Source organism: Chiloscyllium punctatum, chromosome 10 (genome assembly GCF_047496795.1).
Source record: "Chiloscyllium punctatum isolate Juve2018m chromosome 10, sChiPun1.3, whole genome shotgun sequence".
Classification (NCBI taxonomy): domain Eukaryota; kingdom Metazoa; phylum Chordata; class Chondrichthyes; order Orectolobiformes; family Hemiscylliidae; genus Chiloscyllium; species Chiloscyllium punctatum.
In genome coordinates, this window is record NC_092748.1 from 13,777,551 (window position 1) to 13,794,699 (window position 17,149).

The 17,149-nt window shown below is 49.3% G+C and overlaps 1 protein-coding gene across 6 annotated transcripts in view; it reads right to left on the reverse strand.

Annotated features, from left to right (window-relative positions):
- LOC140481903 (disintegrin and metalloproteinase domain-containing protein 23-like) overlaps nucleotides 1–17,149 on the reverse strand; it is a 321,721-nt gene that overhangs the window by 211,694 nt on the left and 92,878 nt on the right. For 3 of the 6 annotated variants that reach the window (XM_072578562.1, XM_072578566.1, XM_072578565.1), the window contains exons 13-14: nucleotides 10,141–10,231; nucleotides 7,032–7,080 (exon numbers count right to left, since the gene is read on the reverse strand). In XM_072578562.1, coding sequence (XP_072434663.1) covers nucleotides 7,032–7,080; nucleotides 10,141–10,231 — 140 coding nt within the window. Of the gene's footprint in view, nucleotides 1–7,031; nucleotides 7,084–10,140; nucleotides 10,232–17,149 lie in introns of all 6 variants that reach the window. The other 3 variants (XM_072578561.1, XM_072578564.1, XM_072578563.1) reach the window with 1 other exon arrangement.

A 17,149-nucleotide genomic window follows, 5' to 3' on the forward strand; every position in this document is an offset into this window, starting at 1 on the left:
GGTCATTTGAAAGAGTATCTGAAAGGAGCAAAGTAAGATAACGGGGTAGAAATGTTTCGGGAGGCAAGTCCAGAGCTTAAACTCAAGGCAAACAATAGTGCAGCATCCAAAGGGGGAAACGTTCAAGAGGCCATTATCACAGAGGGTTGTAGGGTTAGGGGGGCTATAGAGACACGGAGGGCTAAGACAATGGAAAGTTGTGAAATCAAGGATGAGATTTCTACAATGAGCAAACGCAAGTGATACATAAGGGACTATTGCCAAAGACGTGCAGAGAAACGTAGGTCGCCATAGCTAACTGCGCTTCTCCAAATACTTTCCAAAATATTAATGTATCACTGACATTTAACACTGTTCACTCTCTTATAATTGAAACATAAGAACTTTTAAATTAATTTTCACCGACTTCCTTGGTGTAGTTAATTTATTACATTTATTATTCCCTTGCGCTTTTAAGAAAACACTTGGACAGACTCTGGACTCCTGCACTGTCTGAGGAAACAGGGAAAAGGAACCTTTTCGGGAAGTGTGCTCTCGACTTTATAACATACACCGAATATTCCCATCCATGCTGGGATGCGAGTCCAAATGTCCAGAAATTAACCAGGACGCACAGAGCAAGTCTCCCTCCTGCGTGCCCTTCCCCCTCCACTAACACTTTGGTTATGTTTGATCAGAAGTCCACATCGAGATTATAGATTCCACATGAAGCAGATAGATTGATTTTTTAAAAAATATTAAGAGCAATTGTAGAAATGCGAAACAGTAGCAGCTTTAAAAAGCAAACATGAACACGTAAAAAGGCAAGAATACATCATTGCTGGATAAATAAACTGCTAGCCAAACAAATGGTGGGAGACAAAAGTAACTAATATTTGCACAGTTCATGAGCAACCACAGGACGTCCTAAGTAACTCCATAGCCAGATATGTTTGATAAGTGGGTGCCATTATAATGTAGGAAACGTGGCAGCCAATTTGCACACAGCAAGATTCTACAAACAGCAAGGTGATGGTGGCCAGATAATCTGTGGATTAAATTCTCTCCAGGACACTGAGGTGGACTCCTGTGCTCCTGTGAAAAATAACGCCATGCAACACTTTCTATCCATCCACGAGGGCAGAGGACGACGGGGCGAGAGGATCCTCGAGAACCTTAGCCTGAGTAAATCTCTTCTCAGGAGAAGACCTGATGGTGGAGGGGAGGTTGAGGGAGGTTGGGAGAGGACATGCTGGGTGGTTGGGTTGCAGCGGTGGAAGCGGGGGGGCGGGGGGGTCGGAGGAAGGACTCTGTAGATTTCTGGCTATGTTTGAATGCATTAACAAACAAAAGGCTTTGCGAGGAACATGTCTTGAAGTGTAAACACTGCTTCTTTCTTGGTGGTAGAGTGTAGTTGAGGGGCATTTGCTGCCTCCTCGCAGACTCAGGACCGAGCTATTAAAATAGCCGTTCGAGAGCTGGTGAGATGCTTTGCAATTCCAATGAAGAGACTCCGCTTGTAACAGAGGCAATGCTGAGAGAACTCAGCGCCCACGCTTCTCTCTCTCTCTCTCTCTCTCTCTCACACACACACACTCTCACACACTCACACCTACACACACATGCACACACTCTCACACACACGTACACACACACTCACACACACACTCACACACACACCTACACACACACACACAGTCACACACACACTCTCACACACACACACTCACACACACACACACATACTCACACACACACACATACACGTACACACACACACACACACTCACACACACACCTACACACACTCTCACACACACACCTACACACACACTCTCACACACACACACACACGCACACATACACATACACACACACTCTCACACACACCTACACACACTCTCACACACACCTACACACACACTCTCACACACACACCTACACACACACTCTCACACACACACTCACACACACACACCTACACACACACACCTACACACACACACCTACACACACTCTCTCACACACACACTTACACACACACTCTCACACACCTACACACACACACACACACTCACACACAGACATCTACACACACACACTCCCACACACACACACACTTCCACACACACACATACTCTCACACACACACCTACACACACACTCTCACACACACACTCTCCCTCATACACACACCTACACACACACACACTCACTCCTACACACACCTACACACACACTCACACCTACACACACACTCTCTCAAACATACACACTCTCACACACACACCTACACACACACACTCCCACACACCTACACACACACACATACTCTCACACACACACCTACACACACACACTCTCACACACACACTCTCCCTTATACACACACCTACACACACACACTCACTCCTACACACACACTCACACCTACACACACACTCTCTCAAACATATACTCTCACACACACACCTACCCACACACTCTCATACACACACCTACACACACACTCACACACACACACACACACACACGCACACATACACGTACACACACTCTCACACACACACCTACACACACTCTCACACACACACCTACACACACCCACTCTCTCACACACACCTACACACACACTCACACCTACACACACTCTCTCACGCACACACACTTACACACACACTCTCACACACACACTCTCATACACAGACATCTACACACACACACACTCCCACACACACTTCCACACACCTACACACACACATACTCTCACACACACACACTCTCACACACACACTCTCCCTCATACACACACCTACACACACACACTCACTCCTACACACACCTACACACACACTCACACCTACACACACACTCTCAAACATACACACTCTCACACACACACCTACACACACACTCTCTCACACACACACCTACACACACATTCTCACACACACACTCACACACACACACTCTCACACACACAGACTCTCTCACACACACACACACACATACACACACACACTCTCACACACACAGACTCTCTCTCTCTCACACACACACACACACTGTTATTCTGAAATTCCTGCTGAATTAAAGGAGTATTTTGTCCCTGTGGAACTAGTCACCTGAAGCCCTCAGTTCCCTCCGACCATCACCAGCACTTGCAGGCCCCCAACCACTTTCCATCTTCCATCTGGAGCTGAACTTATATCAAAGGGGCACATTGTGAAGGCTGACCTGCACAGTAGCCAGTTTTCACAAACGTGCTCTTTTTTCCTAATCTTCACATCGTTTCTGCTCTTCCACAAACAATGCAGAGCTCATAGATACTCGCCCATTGCAACCTTAGGCAGGGAAGGACTGCGTGCCCCACCTCCATTCCAGTTCACCCTCAAGTTCTCACTGCAACCCCTCCATCCCAAATCCATCATGCCCCCCCAAGTCACATCCCACTCCCCCACTGTGTTTCCAGATCTCCCATTCTCCCTACAGTCCTAAGCTTGAATTCCCTCTGTGCCTCCCTGCAATACACCCCCAACAATCTCCAGTTGCTCCTCAGCAGTGCTGTCCAGTAGTAACCTCCAACGTGCAATCGTGACAGGCCGCACACTGCCCCACCTCCCCACCCCCCCACCCCCCGTCCCTGAATCCTCACCCACCTGCACCACTACCCACCCAGCCCCGCAAAACTGTGGAGGTGACTGGCACCTCGGTTGTCTCAGCAGCGCCACATGCAGCGGTGACCAAGATCAGGATTACAAGCTGACCTCAGACTCAGTCTCAGACTGGTTTGTGTGAGGCGGGGAAGTGAGGGAGCAGGTTTGGGGGGGTGGGGGGTTGGGTAAGAGAATTGGAATGTGAGGGCCAAGGTCTTCATGGGGAGGCCTGAGCATGATGCCCTGATAGGATCTCCCCGCATTCCCCACCCCCAAAAAACATTTTCAACTCAAAATCAGCAGTAGGCAGCCCTAAGTGAACTTGATAACAGTGAGGATTTTTTTTTTATTCATAGAAATAAATCTTTGGTACCTGTACAATTGGCTTTGCCAACTACTGGACCTGTGCCTCATAACACACTTCACATTCAACAACCAAATATACGAACAAATCAACGACACACCCATGGGCTCACCCATCTTTGGACTCATAGCAGAAGTGGTAATGCAAAGGTTAGAACAAACAGTCTTACCGCAAATTCTACCCAAACTCTGGGTCAGATACGTGGATGACACCTTTGTAATAATGAAAAACACAGAAATAGAGAACACACACCGGATCATCAACGCCACACTCACAGGAATCCGATTCACTAGATAGGAAGAAAAGGACAACCAACTCCCATTCCTAGACGTGATGGTACAGAGAACACCAAACGGAGAATTCACCACAGGTTTACAGGAAAGCCACACACACAGACCAAGTCCTGAACTACGAAAGCAACCACCCCAACACACACAAACGAAGTTGCATCAAGACACTATTCAAAAGGGCCACAACACACTGCAGCACACCAGAACTACAAAAAGAGGAAGAGGAACACCTATACAATGTATTCACCAAAAACGGACACCCCCGCAATTTCATCAACAGATGCCTAAGGGAGAGACAATGGAATGAGGACATGCCGCAACCCAAAGGACTAGCCACGTTACCATACATCAAGAACATTTCTGAACTGACAGCCAGACTACCACGACCACGAGGACTCATAACAGAACACAAACCAACAGCCACTCTCAGACAACAACTCACCAGGACAAAGGACCCGATACCCAGCATGAGCAAAACCAAAGTAGTGTACAAAATCCCATGCAAGGACTGCACAAAACACTACATAGGACAAACAGGAAGACAGCTAACGATCCGTATCCATGAACACCAACTCGCCACGAAACAACATGACCAGCTATCCTTAGTAGCCACACACTCAGATGACAAGCAACATGAGTTCGACTGGGACAACACTACTATTATAGGACAAGCCAAACAGAGAACAGCCAGGGAATTCCTAGAGGCATGGCACTCATCCACAGATTCAATCAATAAGCACATCGACCTGGACCCAATATACCGACCACTACAACGGACAGCTGGAACTGACAACCGGAAGTGGCAGAGACAAACCACTATAAATGCCGGAGGAAACAGCACAGAAGCACTTCACAGGAGGCTCCCAAGCCCTGAGGATGTCACCTAGACAGGGGACGAAACGTCTGCAACACAAATTCCCAGCTCGGCGAACAGAACCACAACATACATTGCATGTCTTAACATTACGGAGATCAGATTGAGTTAATCAAATTTACAGTTATCGTATTTACAGTTCAGTTTATTAACCATCCAGTCTCTTAGTATTTAGCTGAGGCTTCAGCAGAACCCAACTACTGACTGGGCCCCCTGTTATACGATAGCAAAGGAATTTTCTTTAACCCCCAGCTTATGGGGTTACCATTGTCCATTTGACTGTCCTGATAACAGTGAGGATAGTTTAGCTGCTTACTCATTGCCCATTGCAGACAGCTCAGGGGAGAGCAGCAGAACGATGGGGAATTCTCTATCCAGAGAATCTTATACCACCTCCTCCCGGTTGTGATTGTAAAGAGGTTAGCTAAGTGAACCTCACGGAAAATATGAGTTCCCTGGTCCAATCAGGGAGCCCTGGCTGACAGACATAAACAGGAGTGTCTGTCTCTCACTGTGTCTCACACCTGTACACACACACACCATGGGTGCTGGGAATAATATAAGCACTACCGCAGTTAGGCGGTAGTGTGGGGGTTAAATAAAAAAAAAAGGAAAAAAAAGAAGAAATAGGAGGGTCTCCCCTTCACTGTTTGATCACACAGTATTAAAAAAAAAGAAAAAAAAATAAACAGGAGTGTCAGAGGTTCTGTTCACTCTGAGCGCTGGCTCTGAGGGAGCTGGATCAGTGTCAAGGCCTCTCCACGTGTAAATAAATGGTGACTTGGTGACAGGATACCGGCCTCTGTTTGGTTATTCCAATCACCCGTCCCCACCCTTCACCGCCCCAACTCACTAACGCAGTCTGCAAAACCCACCAATGGGGAAAGTGGGCTATTTTCCCCTGGGTGTGCCCCAGTTGAACGGTGCGGTGTGGGGGTGGTGAAGTGGAAAGCCACTTATTGTCATTTTGTCGCAGTTTATTCATCAATGGCAATGTCCCAACTTGTTCACATACAGGAAGGCTTCGTCCAGGAGGAAGCCCACTAGCCAATTCTCTCAGGGAAGGGAGGGGTGGGAGGTGGAAGAAGGTGTCACTGCCAGATCTCATCTCTGCGAGGTCTTCTCTACCTCATTGCTTTGCGCGAGAAATCCTGATTTCAGTTCCGACGTTGCACAGAGTTACCTTTGGGTGCTTTATAAAGGGAATCAAGAGCAATATGGAGTTTGACTCAGTATATTTAATACACTTTCCCTTTGTCTGAGAGCGCAGTGTTGGCCAGTGGGCAGCTGTAGCAGAACCTGGTGCCGAGGAAGGCCAGAGATCCCAGACTGCACACAGCTCAGCTCTCCATAGTACAAGGAGGCTGTGGAGCAGCCAGCAAAAAGGACCAACATGGACGATCACAGGTTAGAACTATCCGGGAAGCTGGATCGGGCAGGGGGGGGCTCTCTTCAGTAGGGGGAAGAAAACATGAGCGGAATCGTCACAGAAATTCTCAAACGAAGGCGGTTTGACATGAAATAGATCTTCCCGCTAGCAGACAGATCACAATGACGGGTCATAAACGTGAGGGTAGCCACTCACACATTCAATAAGGAGCTCGGGACTTCCTAACCTGGAGAGTGGTGACAGTGTGGGATTCACTACCAAGGCGGGGGGCGGGGGGTGGTGGGTAGTCGGGGTGAATGATATCAGTGCACCGAAGTAGAGGCGACAGAGGTACGGCTGGGAGAATGCTACTGGAGGTTATGGAGTTAAAGCAGAATTGAAGTGGGGGGGTGGGGGTGAACGCACATCAGGAGCACAGACACCATTAGAGTCCAAAGGCTCTATCACCACAACGTAAACTCAGCGCATTCATACCCACCCTGGGTCTTCCATGATGCATCCTGTCCACGAACCTGGACACTCGCATTCTTCTGGGGGCAAGAGAGAAAAGGACATTATCAGTGTCTCCTGATTCTACATACAGCCCACGTGTACTGGTCTGACTGCTGAGTTTGAACGAAGCAGACCTCGCAGCCCTCCCTTCGTATCTGCGGCTGATTGGCCACAGGGGTCAAGTGTAACGCCCAAACACCCAGCCCAAACTGAACCCCACCTCCCCCCCCACATCCCCAACCCCTGCATTCCTACACTCCCACCGCACCCCACCCTGGCATTTTACCCCAGTTGCGGGCAAGAGATGGAAATCTGTGATGGCGTCACGGTTCGAAACAACGTCAGCCCACAGTGGGTTCGTTCTGAACGGCAGCCCAGCTACTGCTTCCACGCTGAGGAGCGACAAGCTGGAAGAGGTTGGCACAGCACTGTGAGGTCAGAGGTGGAGGAAGTGGAACTCCTAGGCAACGGCTCTGCCAACTAGCCTACGGGCACAGGCCTCCTTCCATGTTAAATACCACACCACTGCAACTGCTCAAAAAAAACTAATGACACTTCAAAGGGAACGTCAGCCTTGAGTATGGGAGATTAAGGGGTGATCTCATTGGGACGTTTGTGATCTGGAAATGGCTGATGGAGGAGAACTATCCCCCCAGTAGGGGAGGCATAACCTCTAGACTAGAGGTAGGCCATTCCGAGTCGATATTTTCACAGAGAGAGTGGTGGAAATCTGGAATTCACTCCCAAAAGCTAGCTCTGGGTCAATTAGCTTAGTGGCAGGCCAGGATTAGTGAGGAGAGCAACATCAACTTCCATGCAACATCCTGCTGCTTCCTGTGCATCATCAGGAAGGTGGAGTCTAAACTGTTACTTTATTGGGCTAGATATTTCATATATTACCTCCTGGATAAGGGGGGGGACAGTGGTTTACAGTAGCTAAGATGCGGCATCTGTGCAAGACACAAGCTATTACGCTCAACGCAGAGTTGATGCAACATTCAGAGAGAAGATCTGAGACCCAATTCCTGGACGTGAATAAAGACTCTGGATCTGAACAGATGCTCAGTCTCATACCTCCCCTCCCTCTTTCTTTTGAAACCCCCCCCCCCCCCCCCCCCAACGTCGCATCAAAGCTGTTTGGGATCTGCAGGTCCCACCAGAAGACTTCACTGCTGCAAGTTGGGAGCTCAGAAGGGGAGAGTTCTGAATCGATCCCGCTGCTCCAGGACAAGACAATCACCAGAGGCAAGGTGGCAGTCTGACTGCCCCGATGTGAAACCGCCCCCTAGGACCAGCAGCCACTGAGAAAAACAGCCTTTCAGCTAGAAATAAGCCGCTGGGAAATTAGTCAATATTTTTTCTTTGCCAATTGGCCAAGTTTTAAGGTCTGATGACCCAAACAATTTAATTGTCTTTTTTTTGCATGCATGGGGAAATTGTATATTTGTTGTTTACGCAATAGTAGATACTTTATACATATTAAACCCTTTGTTCACAACTTCTGCACTTCCGCACCCCAAGGGAGTGTCTGTAGTAAAACATAGTATGTTTGTTGACATGAAAAACCTATCTGACTGATTTTTTTTTGCTGGACATGATAAAGTAGATATTTATCGAATTGCTAAAATTTTAAATTCAAACTCTGTTACAACCAAGTTAGGAGTGGCAGAGAGACAGTAGGCCATTCACCCCTCTGAACTAGCTCTTTATAGTAACGACAGGCCAGAGGGAAAGCTCAAACATACCACAGGCAAAGCTGCCCTCTATCATTTTAATTTCAGAAGGGCAGATCATTCATCCAAATGATCAATGCAGCAACAATAATTGCATTTATAAAGTGTAGCAAATGTGCCCAAGTGCTTCACGAGAGCATCATAACGATAATACAGATGAATCTCGAATATCCAAAGGACAAGGGCAGGGAGTGTATCGTTCGGTTAATCGAATTCCAGATAATCGAATGCCGAATAATATAGTTCAGCCAAGCATCAGGACCTTGTGATCTTGACGGATAATCCGATATTCGGATAATCGAATCCTGGATAATTGAGGTTTCTCTGTACATGGCACCAGGAAGGCAGTAGTTTGGTAGCCATATGCTTGGTTGAAGAGGTGGGTTTTAAGAATCATAGAGGCAAAACAGATGAGGAGAATAAGGAAGAAAACTCAAGAGCTTAAAATAAGACAGCTGAAGGGATGAACACCAATGAGAAACAGGGCAGCACAGGAGGCTACCACTGGAGAGGTCCAGAGATCTCAGAAGGTGCACGGCTGTAGGAGCCCATAGAGACTAGGGTTGGCATTTTCTGCTTGCACAAAACACCATTTCCCCCAAATTACTTACTTGTACCTTGGGTCAATCTGCCATACTGGGATTCTGCAGCTTGTACTTCTGGCAGCTGCCACAGCCTCCCCAGTGGCGCTGCTGAGTGCAAGAGCCGCTGGCCTCTGAATGGCTGGCAGATACAAGCAGCCATCTCTTCCATCACTAAGGTGGGGGGGACCTTCATTCCAAGAGAAGGTACGCAGGGGTGACTCATCTCTGCCTGACTGGCTTGTGGTTCAGTGGGCTTCTCAATGCCTCTCAAGACCCACTGCCCCAACAAGATTCCGACCCAGGAAGGGGGCAAGGTCAGGCAGAATATGAGAATTTCAAATGGAAAATGGTGTCATGATTAGGGTGGAGTTGGAACACCCACCAGCTCATCTGTTATCTCCTGCTCCCTCCCTCACCGTTCTGAACCATTAATATTTAACGGGCTGACACCAAACATTGTACACTTGGCTGTACATCTTTCTTATATATGACAAAAACAAAATAGCATAGGAAGCAAGAGAAAGTCAAAGCTCCAAATGATGTCCAGCAATCTACATCTCACATCCAGAAAATGCTGAAGGAAACAGGTGCGTAACTTGCAAACATCTTAAACATTACCATCCTGAAGGTTAGGCATCTTATTGCTGGAGATTTTGTGGGGTGTGGGGAATGGGGGCAAGGGGGTCTCTCCCTCACAGATTATGTACCGGCACAATACAACACTCTTCACGTTTCCATTGTTAGAGGCGCACACTTGGATTATATTAACGGTACTTACTTTTCCTCTTTGATTCAGACTCCCACTGTATGCCCAGGTTCTGCGCAAGGCCTTGCCCCAGCACAACTGGCATCGACCACATATGTCCATACTGGGATTGAGAGATGAAAATAGGAATACAACATGAATTAGTTAACAGTGAATAGGGATAAGGTTGGCAACCCGTGACCAGTGGAGTTCCACAGGGATCAGTACTGGGACCATGACTGGGTTACAATATGTATTCATGGTTTGGAGGAAGGAAGCATATGTACTGTAGCCAAATTTAGAGATGACACAAAAATCAGTGGATAGGCAAGTTGTGAGAGGGATACAAACAGTTCGCAGTGGTATATTGATAGGTTAAATAAGTGGGCAAAAAGTTGGCAAATGCAGTACAACGTAAGAAAAAGAGTTGTTCATTTTGCAAGGGATGACAAAAGAATAGAGCATTATTTAAATGAAGAGAAAACTGCAGAAGACTGTGACACAAAAGGGACTTGGGGGGGGTACCTGTGCATGAAACACCAGAAGTGAACACACAGGTAATCATAGAGTCCTACAGCAAGGAAACAGACCCTTCCATCCAACTAGACCACGACGACCAGCTGGCCAAACCAAACTGGTCCCAGCTGCCTGCTCCTGGCCCATATCCCAAGCCTTTCCTACTCCTGTACTTAGCCAAATGTCTTCGAAATGTTGTATCTGTACCTGCATCCCCCACTTCCTTTGGAAGTTCATTCCACACGTGAACCACTCACTGTGTAAAAAAAGTTGCCCCTCATGTCCTCTGTAACTCTTTCTCCTCTCACCTTAAAAATACGGCCCCTTTGATCTTCCCTAAAATACAGAGAAGACCTTGGCTAATCACCTTATCTAGGCCCCTACAATTTTATAAACCTCTATAAGGTCACCCCTCAACCCTCCTACACTCCAGTGAAAAGAGTCTCAGCCTATCCTGCCCCTCCTTATGACTCAAACCCAATTAGGGAGCCGAATGGACTGTTGTTATTTCAAGGGGGTTGGAGTATAAGAGTTTTACTGTAACCGCAGAAGGTGCTGGGGAGACCGCATCTGGAGCACTGTGGGCAGTTCTGGTCTCCTTATTTAAGGCAACTTATTGATTCATTGGAGGTAGCTCAGAGAGGCCTCACTAGGCTGAACCATGGTACAGAGGGACTGCCTTATGAGCAAAGGTTATGGGCAGCACAGTGGCACAATGAGTTAGCACTGCTGCCTCACAGTGCCAGAGACCCGGGTTCAATTCCCACCTCAGGCAACTGTCTGTGTGGAGTTTGCACATTCTCCCCATGTCTACGCGAATGTACTCCGGTTTCCTCCCACAATCCAGAAATGTGCAGGTTAGGTGAATTGGCCGTGCTAAATTGCCCGTAGTGTTAGGTGTTGGGGTAAATGTAGGGGAATGGGTGGATTGTGCTTCGGCGGGTCAGTGTGGACTGGTTGGGCCTGTTTCCACACTGTCAGTAAGTAATGTAATCTAATCTAATCATAACGAGGTGGGAACTACTCTCTGGAGTTTAGAAGAACGAGAGATGATCTCATTGAAACCTAGAGGATTCTTAAGAGGCTTGACAGGGTAAGTGCTCATGGGAGGGTCCAGGAGCAGAGGGCACACTCTCAGAATAATGGGGCACCAAGGTAAGACGGAGATGAGGAGGCAGTTCTTCTCTCTGAAGGCTGAGAGTCTTTGGAACTCGTTGCCACAGAGAGATGTACAGGAAGAGTCCTTGAGTATACGTAAGGCTGAGACAGATTCTTAATCAGGAGGGGAACCAGGGGTTACGGGGAAAGGGCAGGAAAGTGGATGTGAGGAATGTTGCCACGATTCTACTGAACGGCAGAACAGGCTTGAGGGGCTGAATGGCCCATCCCTGCTCCTACTTCATACGGTCTCATGATCGAAAACATTGTGTTGCTGGTTCATAGATGCAGTCCATGCAGACCCTACGTTGAAGAGGAATGAGCCTCAAAGGAAGATCCAGCAAGGTCAAACTATCCAGCACAAGGTCACTGCGGGATACCTAAAATATTACAGGGTACAGCCGGTGAATTGTTTCACCTGAACTCAGGACAATGGGAACAAACACAGCAATTAGTGAAGCAACTTGGGTTGCAGTGACCTGTTGTGTCAATTAGTATCCGGCATTTTTATACAGGAGCATGGATTGTATCAGGGCCTGTCAGATTGGGAGCTGGTCAAGACTTAGTGGGTTTGGGTGGAAGACCACCTGAACTTTAGGAAGGTTCCAACACAGAAGAAGGCCATTCGATCGATCTTGTCCATGACAATTCTCCATCATGGCAACTTAGCTAGTTCGCCTCGTGCCAGCCATCCCCACTTGCTCTGTATTTTTCTTTTCAAATAATTCGGTGCGGTCCTTTTGAGGGTTAGGATGGAGTGCGCCTCCCCCACACTCTCATTCCAAATGCTAACCACTCGCTGTGGACAATGGGGTTTTTTTCCCCCAGAGATTTTCCTGATGTGTTGTTGACTGTTGTGCCAAGCTGGTGTGCTCCGGTTCCAGAATGTTCTGCCAGTGGGAATGGTTTCTCTCCCCATCCTGCTCTGCCCAGGGCCCTTCATGATTTTAAACACCTCAATCAAATAACGATCTCCTCCCAATGTTCCCTTCCCTGAGGTGAACTGCTCCAGTTTCCCTGATCTGTCCTTGTAACTGGTGCCAGGTAGGGAGGGTGAGGGGTAGGGTATTGGGGGGGGGGAGGGTGCCAGATGGGTAGGGGGTGGGTTGATTACCCATTGGTGAGTGGGTAGGGTCTGGATTAGTGGTGCTGGAAGAGCACAGCAGTTCAGGCAGCATCCGAGGAGCAGTAAAATCGACGTTTCGGGCAAAAGCCCTTCATCAGGAATAAAGGCAGTGAGCCTAAAGTGTGGAGAGATAAGCTAGAGGAGGGTGGGGGTGGGAGAGAGTAGCATAGAGTACAATGGGTAAGTGGGGGAGGAGATGAAGGTGATAGGTCAGGGAGGAGAGGGTGGAGTGGATAGGTGGAAAAGAAGATAGGCAGGTCAGACAAGTCCAGACAAGTCAAGGAGACAGTGCTAAGCTGGAAGTTTGAAACTAGGATGAGGTGGGGGAAGGGGAAATGAGGAAGCTGTTGAAGTCCACATTGATGCCCTGGGGTTGAAGTGTTCCGAGGCGGAAGATGAGGCGTTCTTCCTCCAAGCGTCTGGTGGTGAGGGAGCGGCGGTGAAGGAGGCCCAGGACCTCCATGTCCTCGGCACAGTGGGAGGGGGAGTTGAAATGTTGGGCCACGGGGCGGTGTAGTTAATTGATGCGGGTGTCCTGGAGATGTTCCCTAAAGTGCTCTGCTAGGAAGCGTCCAGTCTCCCCAATGTAGAGGAGACCGCATCGGGAGCAACGGATACAATAAATGATATTGATGGATGTGCAGTTAAAACTTTGATGGATGTAGAAGGCTCCTTTAGGGCCTTGAATGGAGGTGAGGGAGGAGGTGTGGGCGCAGGTTTGACAGTTCCTGCGGCAGTGGGGGAAGGTGCCAGGATGGGAGGGTGGGTTCTGGGGGGAGTGGACCTGACCAGGTAGTCGCGGAGGGAACGGTCTTTGCGGAAGGCGGAAAGGGGTGAGGAGGGAACTATATCCCTGGTGGTGGGGTCTGTTTGGAGGTGGAGGAAATGTCGGCGGATGATTTGGTTTATGCGAACGTTGGTAGGGTGGAAGGTGAGCACCAGGGGCGTTCTGTCCTTGTTATGGTTGGAGGGGTGGGGTCTGAGGGCGGAGGTGCGGGATGTGGACGAGATGCGTTGGAGGGCATCTTTAATGACGTGGGAAGGGAAATTGTGGTCTCTGAAGAAGGAGGCCATCTGGTCTGTTCTGTGGTGGAACTGGTCCTCCTGGGAGCTGATACGGCGGAGGCGGAGGAATTGGGAATACGGGATGGCATTTTGGCAAGAGGTAGGGTGGGAAGAGGTGTAATCCAGGTAGCTGTGGGAGTTGGAGGGTTTGTAAAAAATGTCAGTGTCAAGTCGGTCCTCATTAATGGAGATGGAGAGGTCCAGGAAGGGAAGGGAGGTGTCAGAGATGGTCCAGGTAAATTTAAGGTTGGGGTGGAATGTGTTGGTGAAGTTGATGAATTGCTCAACCTCCTCGCGGGAGCACGAGGTGGCGCCAATGCAGTCATCAATGTAGCGGAGGAAGAGGTGGGGAGTGGTGCCGGTGTAATTATGGAAGATCAACTGTTCTACGTAGCCAACAAAGAGACAGGCATAGCTGGGGCCCATACGTGTGCCAATGGCTACCTCTTTGGTCTGGAGGAAGTGGGAGGATTCAAAGGAGAAATTGTTAAGGGTGAGGACCAGTTCGGCCAAACGAATGAGAGTGTCAGTGGAAGGGTACTGTTGGGGACGTCTGGAGAGGAAAAAATGGAGAGCTTGGAGGCCCTGATCATGGCGGATGGAGGTGTAGAGGGATTGGATATCCATGGTGAAGATGAGGCGTTGGGGGACTGGGAAACGGAAGTCTTGGAGGAGGTGGAGGGCGTGGGTGGTGTCTCGAACGTATGTGGGGAGGTCCTGGACTATGGGGGATAGGACAGTGTCGAGGTAGGTAGAGATGAGTTCAGTGGGGCAGGAGCATGCTGAGACAATGGGTCGGCCAGGGTGGTCAGGCTTGTGGATCTTGGGAAGGAGGTAGAACCGGGCAGTGCGGGGTTCCCGGACTATGAGGTTGGAAGCTGTGGGTGGGAGATCTCCTGAGGTGATGAGGTTCTGTATGGTCTGGGAGATGATGGTTTGGTGATGGGGGGTGGGGTCACGGTCGAGGGGGCGGTAGGAAGAGGTGTCCTCGAGTTGGCGTTTGGCTTCAGCGGTGTAGAGGTCAGTGCGCCAGACTACCACTGCGCCCCCTTTATCTGCTGGCTTGATGGTGAGGTTGGGATTAGAGCAGAGGGATTGGAGGGCTGCGCGTTGTGAGGGTGAGAGGTTGGAGTGGGGGAGGCGGGTAGACAGGTTGAGGGGGTTAATGTCCCAGCGGCAGTTGGAAATGAAGAGGTCGAGGGCAGGTAATAGGCCAGCGCGGGGTGTCCAGGTGGATGCAGTGTGTTGGAGGTGGGCGAAGGGGTCCTCGAAAGGTGGGCGGGAGTCCTGATTGTGAAAGTAAGCTCGGAGGCGGAGGCAGCGGAAGAATTGTTCGATGTCACGTCGTGTATTAAATTCATTGATGCGTGGACGGAGGGGGATGAGGGTGAGTTCTTTGCTGAGGACTGATTATTCGTCCTCAGTGAGGGGGAGGTCTGGGGGGGATGGTGAAAACTCGGCAGGGCTGGGAACTGGGATCTGGTGTGGGTGTGGAGCTGGGAGTGGGGGCAGAGCCAGTAACTGGAGTGGGTGTGATGGTGTAGGATGCCAGATAACCCTAGGACAGGTACCAACTGAGCAGGATTCTAGCTGGATCGGAGAGAGAGTACCAGGTGGGTTGGATGCCAAAAGGATTGGGTGCCAGGATGCAAGTCAGCAAGGGGGCCAGGTAAATGACACGGTGTTTACGGTCAGGCAGGGTGAGCAGCAGAAACCAGGTCTTGTGGGGATTTGGGAAGGTGGGTCTGGCTACAGGAGGATTATTGGGCTGTCAGAGTTGGTGCATGGGTGTCACGTCGCGTCAAGTGGGAGGGTCAGGGGTCAGGTTGGGTCAGCAGGTGGTGTGTGTGTGTCTGTGTGTGTGCGTCGGTCTGTCTATGAGTCTGTCTGTATATGTGTGTGTATGCATAGGGGTGGGTGTGGGTGTGTGTGGGGGTGTGTGTGTGTATGGGGGTGGGTGTGTGTGTGTGTGTGAGAGGGAGAGAGAGTGTGTGTGGGTACGTGTATGGGGTGTGTGTGTAAGTGTGTGTGTGTGTGTGTGAGACAGAGAGTGTGTGTGTATGGGGGTGAGTATGTGTGTGTGAGAGATACAGAGAGAGAGAGAGAGAGAGAGAGAGAGAGAGAAGAGTCCGCGCGTGTGTCTGTGTGTGTGTGAGTCTGTGTGTGCATGATTGTGCGTGTGTATGCATGGGGTGGGGTGTGAGTGTGTTTGTATGGGTGTGTGTGTGTGGGAGTGGGAGTGTGCATGGGTGTGTGTGGAGGTGTGTGTGTGTTGGTATGTGTATGGGGGTGGGTGTGAGAGTGTGTGCGTGAGAGGGAGAGAGAGTGTGTGTGGGTACGTGTATGGGGTGTGTGTGTTTGTGAGACAGAGAGTGTGTGTGTATGGGGGTGAGTATGTGTGTGTGAGAGATACACAGAGAGAGAGAGAGAGAGAGAGAGAGAGAGAGTCTGCGTGTGTGTGTGTCTGTTTGTCGGTCTACTGAAGAGTTACTCAGGAGTTGGACAGTGAATGGTCTAACTTTTCCTCAGTAACTAATTAGTTAAGTTCATCGAAACCCTCTGAATTCTCCAAATTAAATGGAGGCTTTGGGTGTCGAGGAATTGCCCAGTGGAATCTTCAACTTCCGGGACAATTCCTTTGGAATCTGCCAGAACGGAGATTCCAATGGGTCTCCGTGAGCACCTCCCATCCACACTGGAATTAAAAAGTGTCTGGCCAGTGGAAAATCCATTATGGAAGTGACGGAGACCTGGGTCAAAGAAGGGCAGGGCTGGGTATTAAATATTCCTCGATCGTAAGGTGTTCAGGGACGGTAGGGAAGGCTGAAAAGGAGGGGGAGGGGGAGGGGTACAGGATTGTCTGTGCAAGAATGGGAGAGAAACAATGTGCCAAATGGTTGAAGGACAGAACCTATTTGGCTAGAACTAAAGATCAAAAATGCAGTTGGTGTAGTCTACAGGTGACCAACAATGGAAGGAAACGTGCAAGGAAATTACAGAGAGTAATTATAGAGTAGTCATAATGGGAGTTTCAATTAACCAAATCCTGACTGGGATAGTTGTAATAAGGGATGGAGCATTCCGATTAGTGGGAATGTAGAGTACAAGAGCAGGAAGGTTATGATGAGCTTGGATAAGACACCCGTTAGTTAGGGTATGGTAATACAACTCTGACTG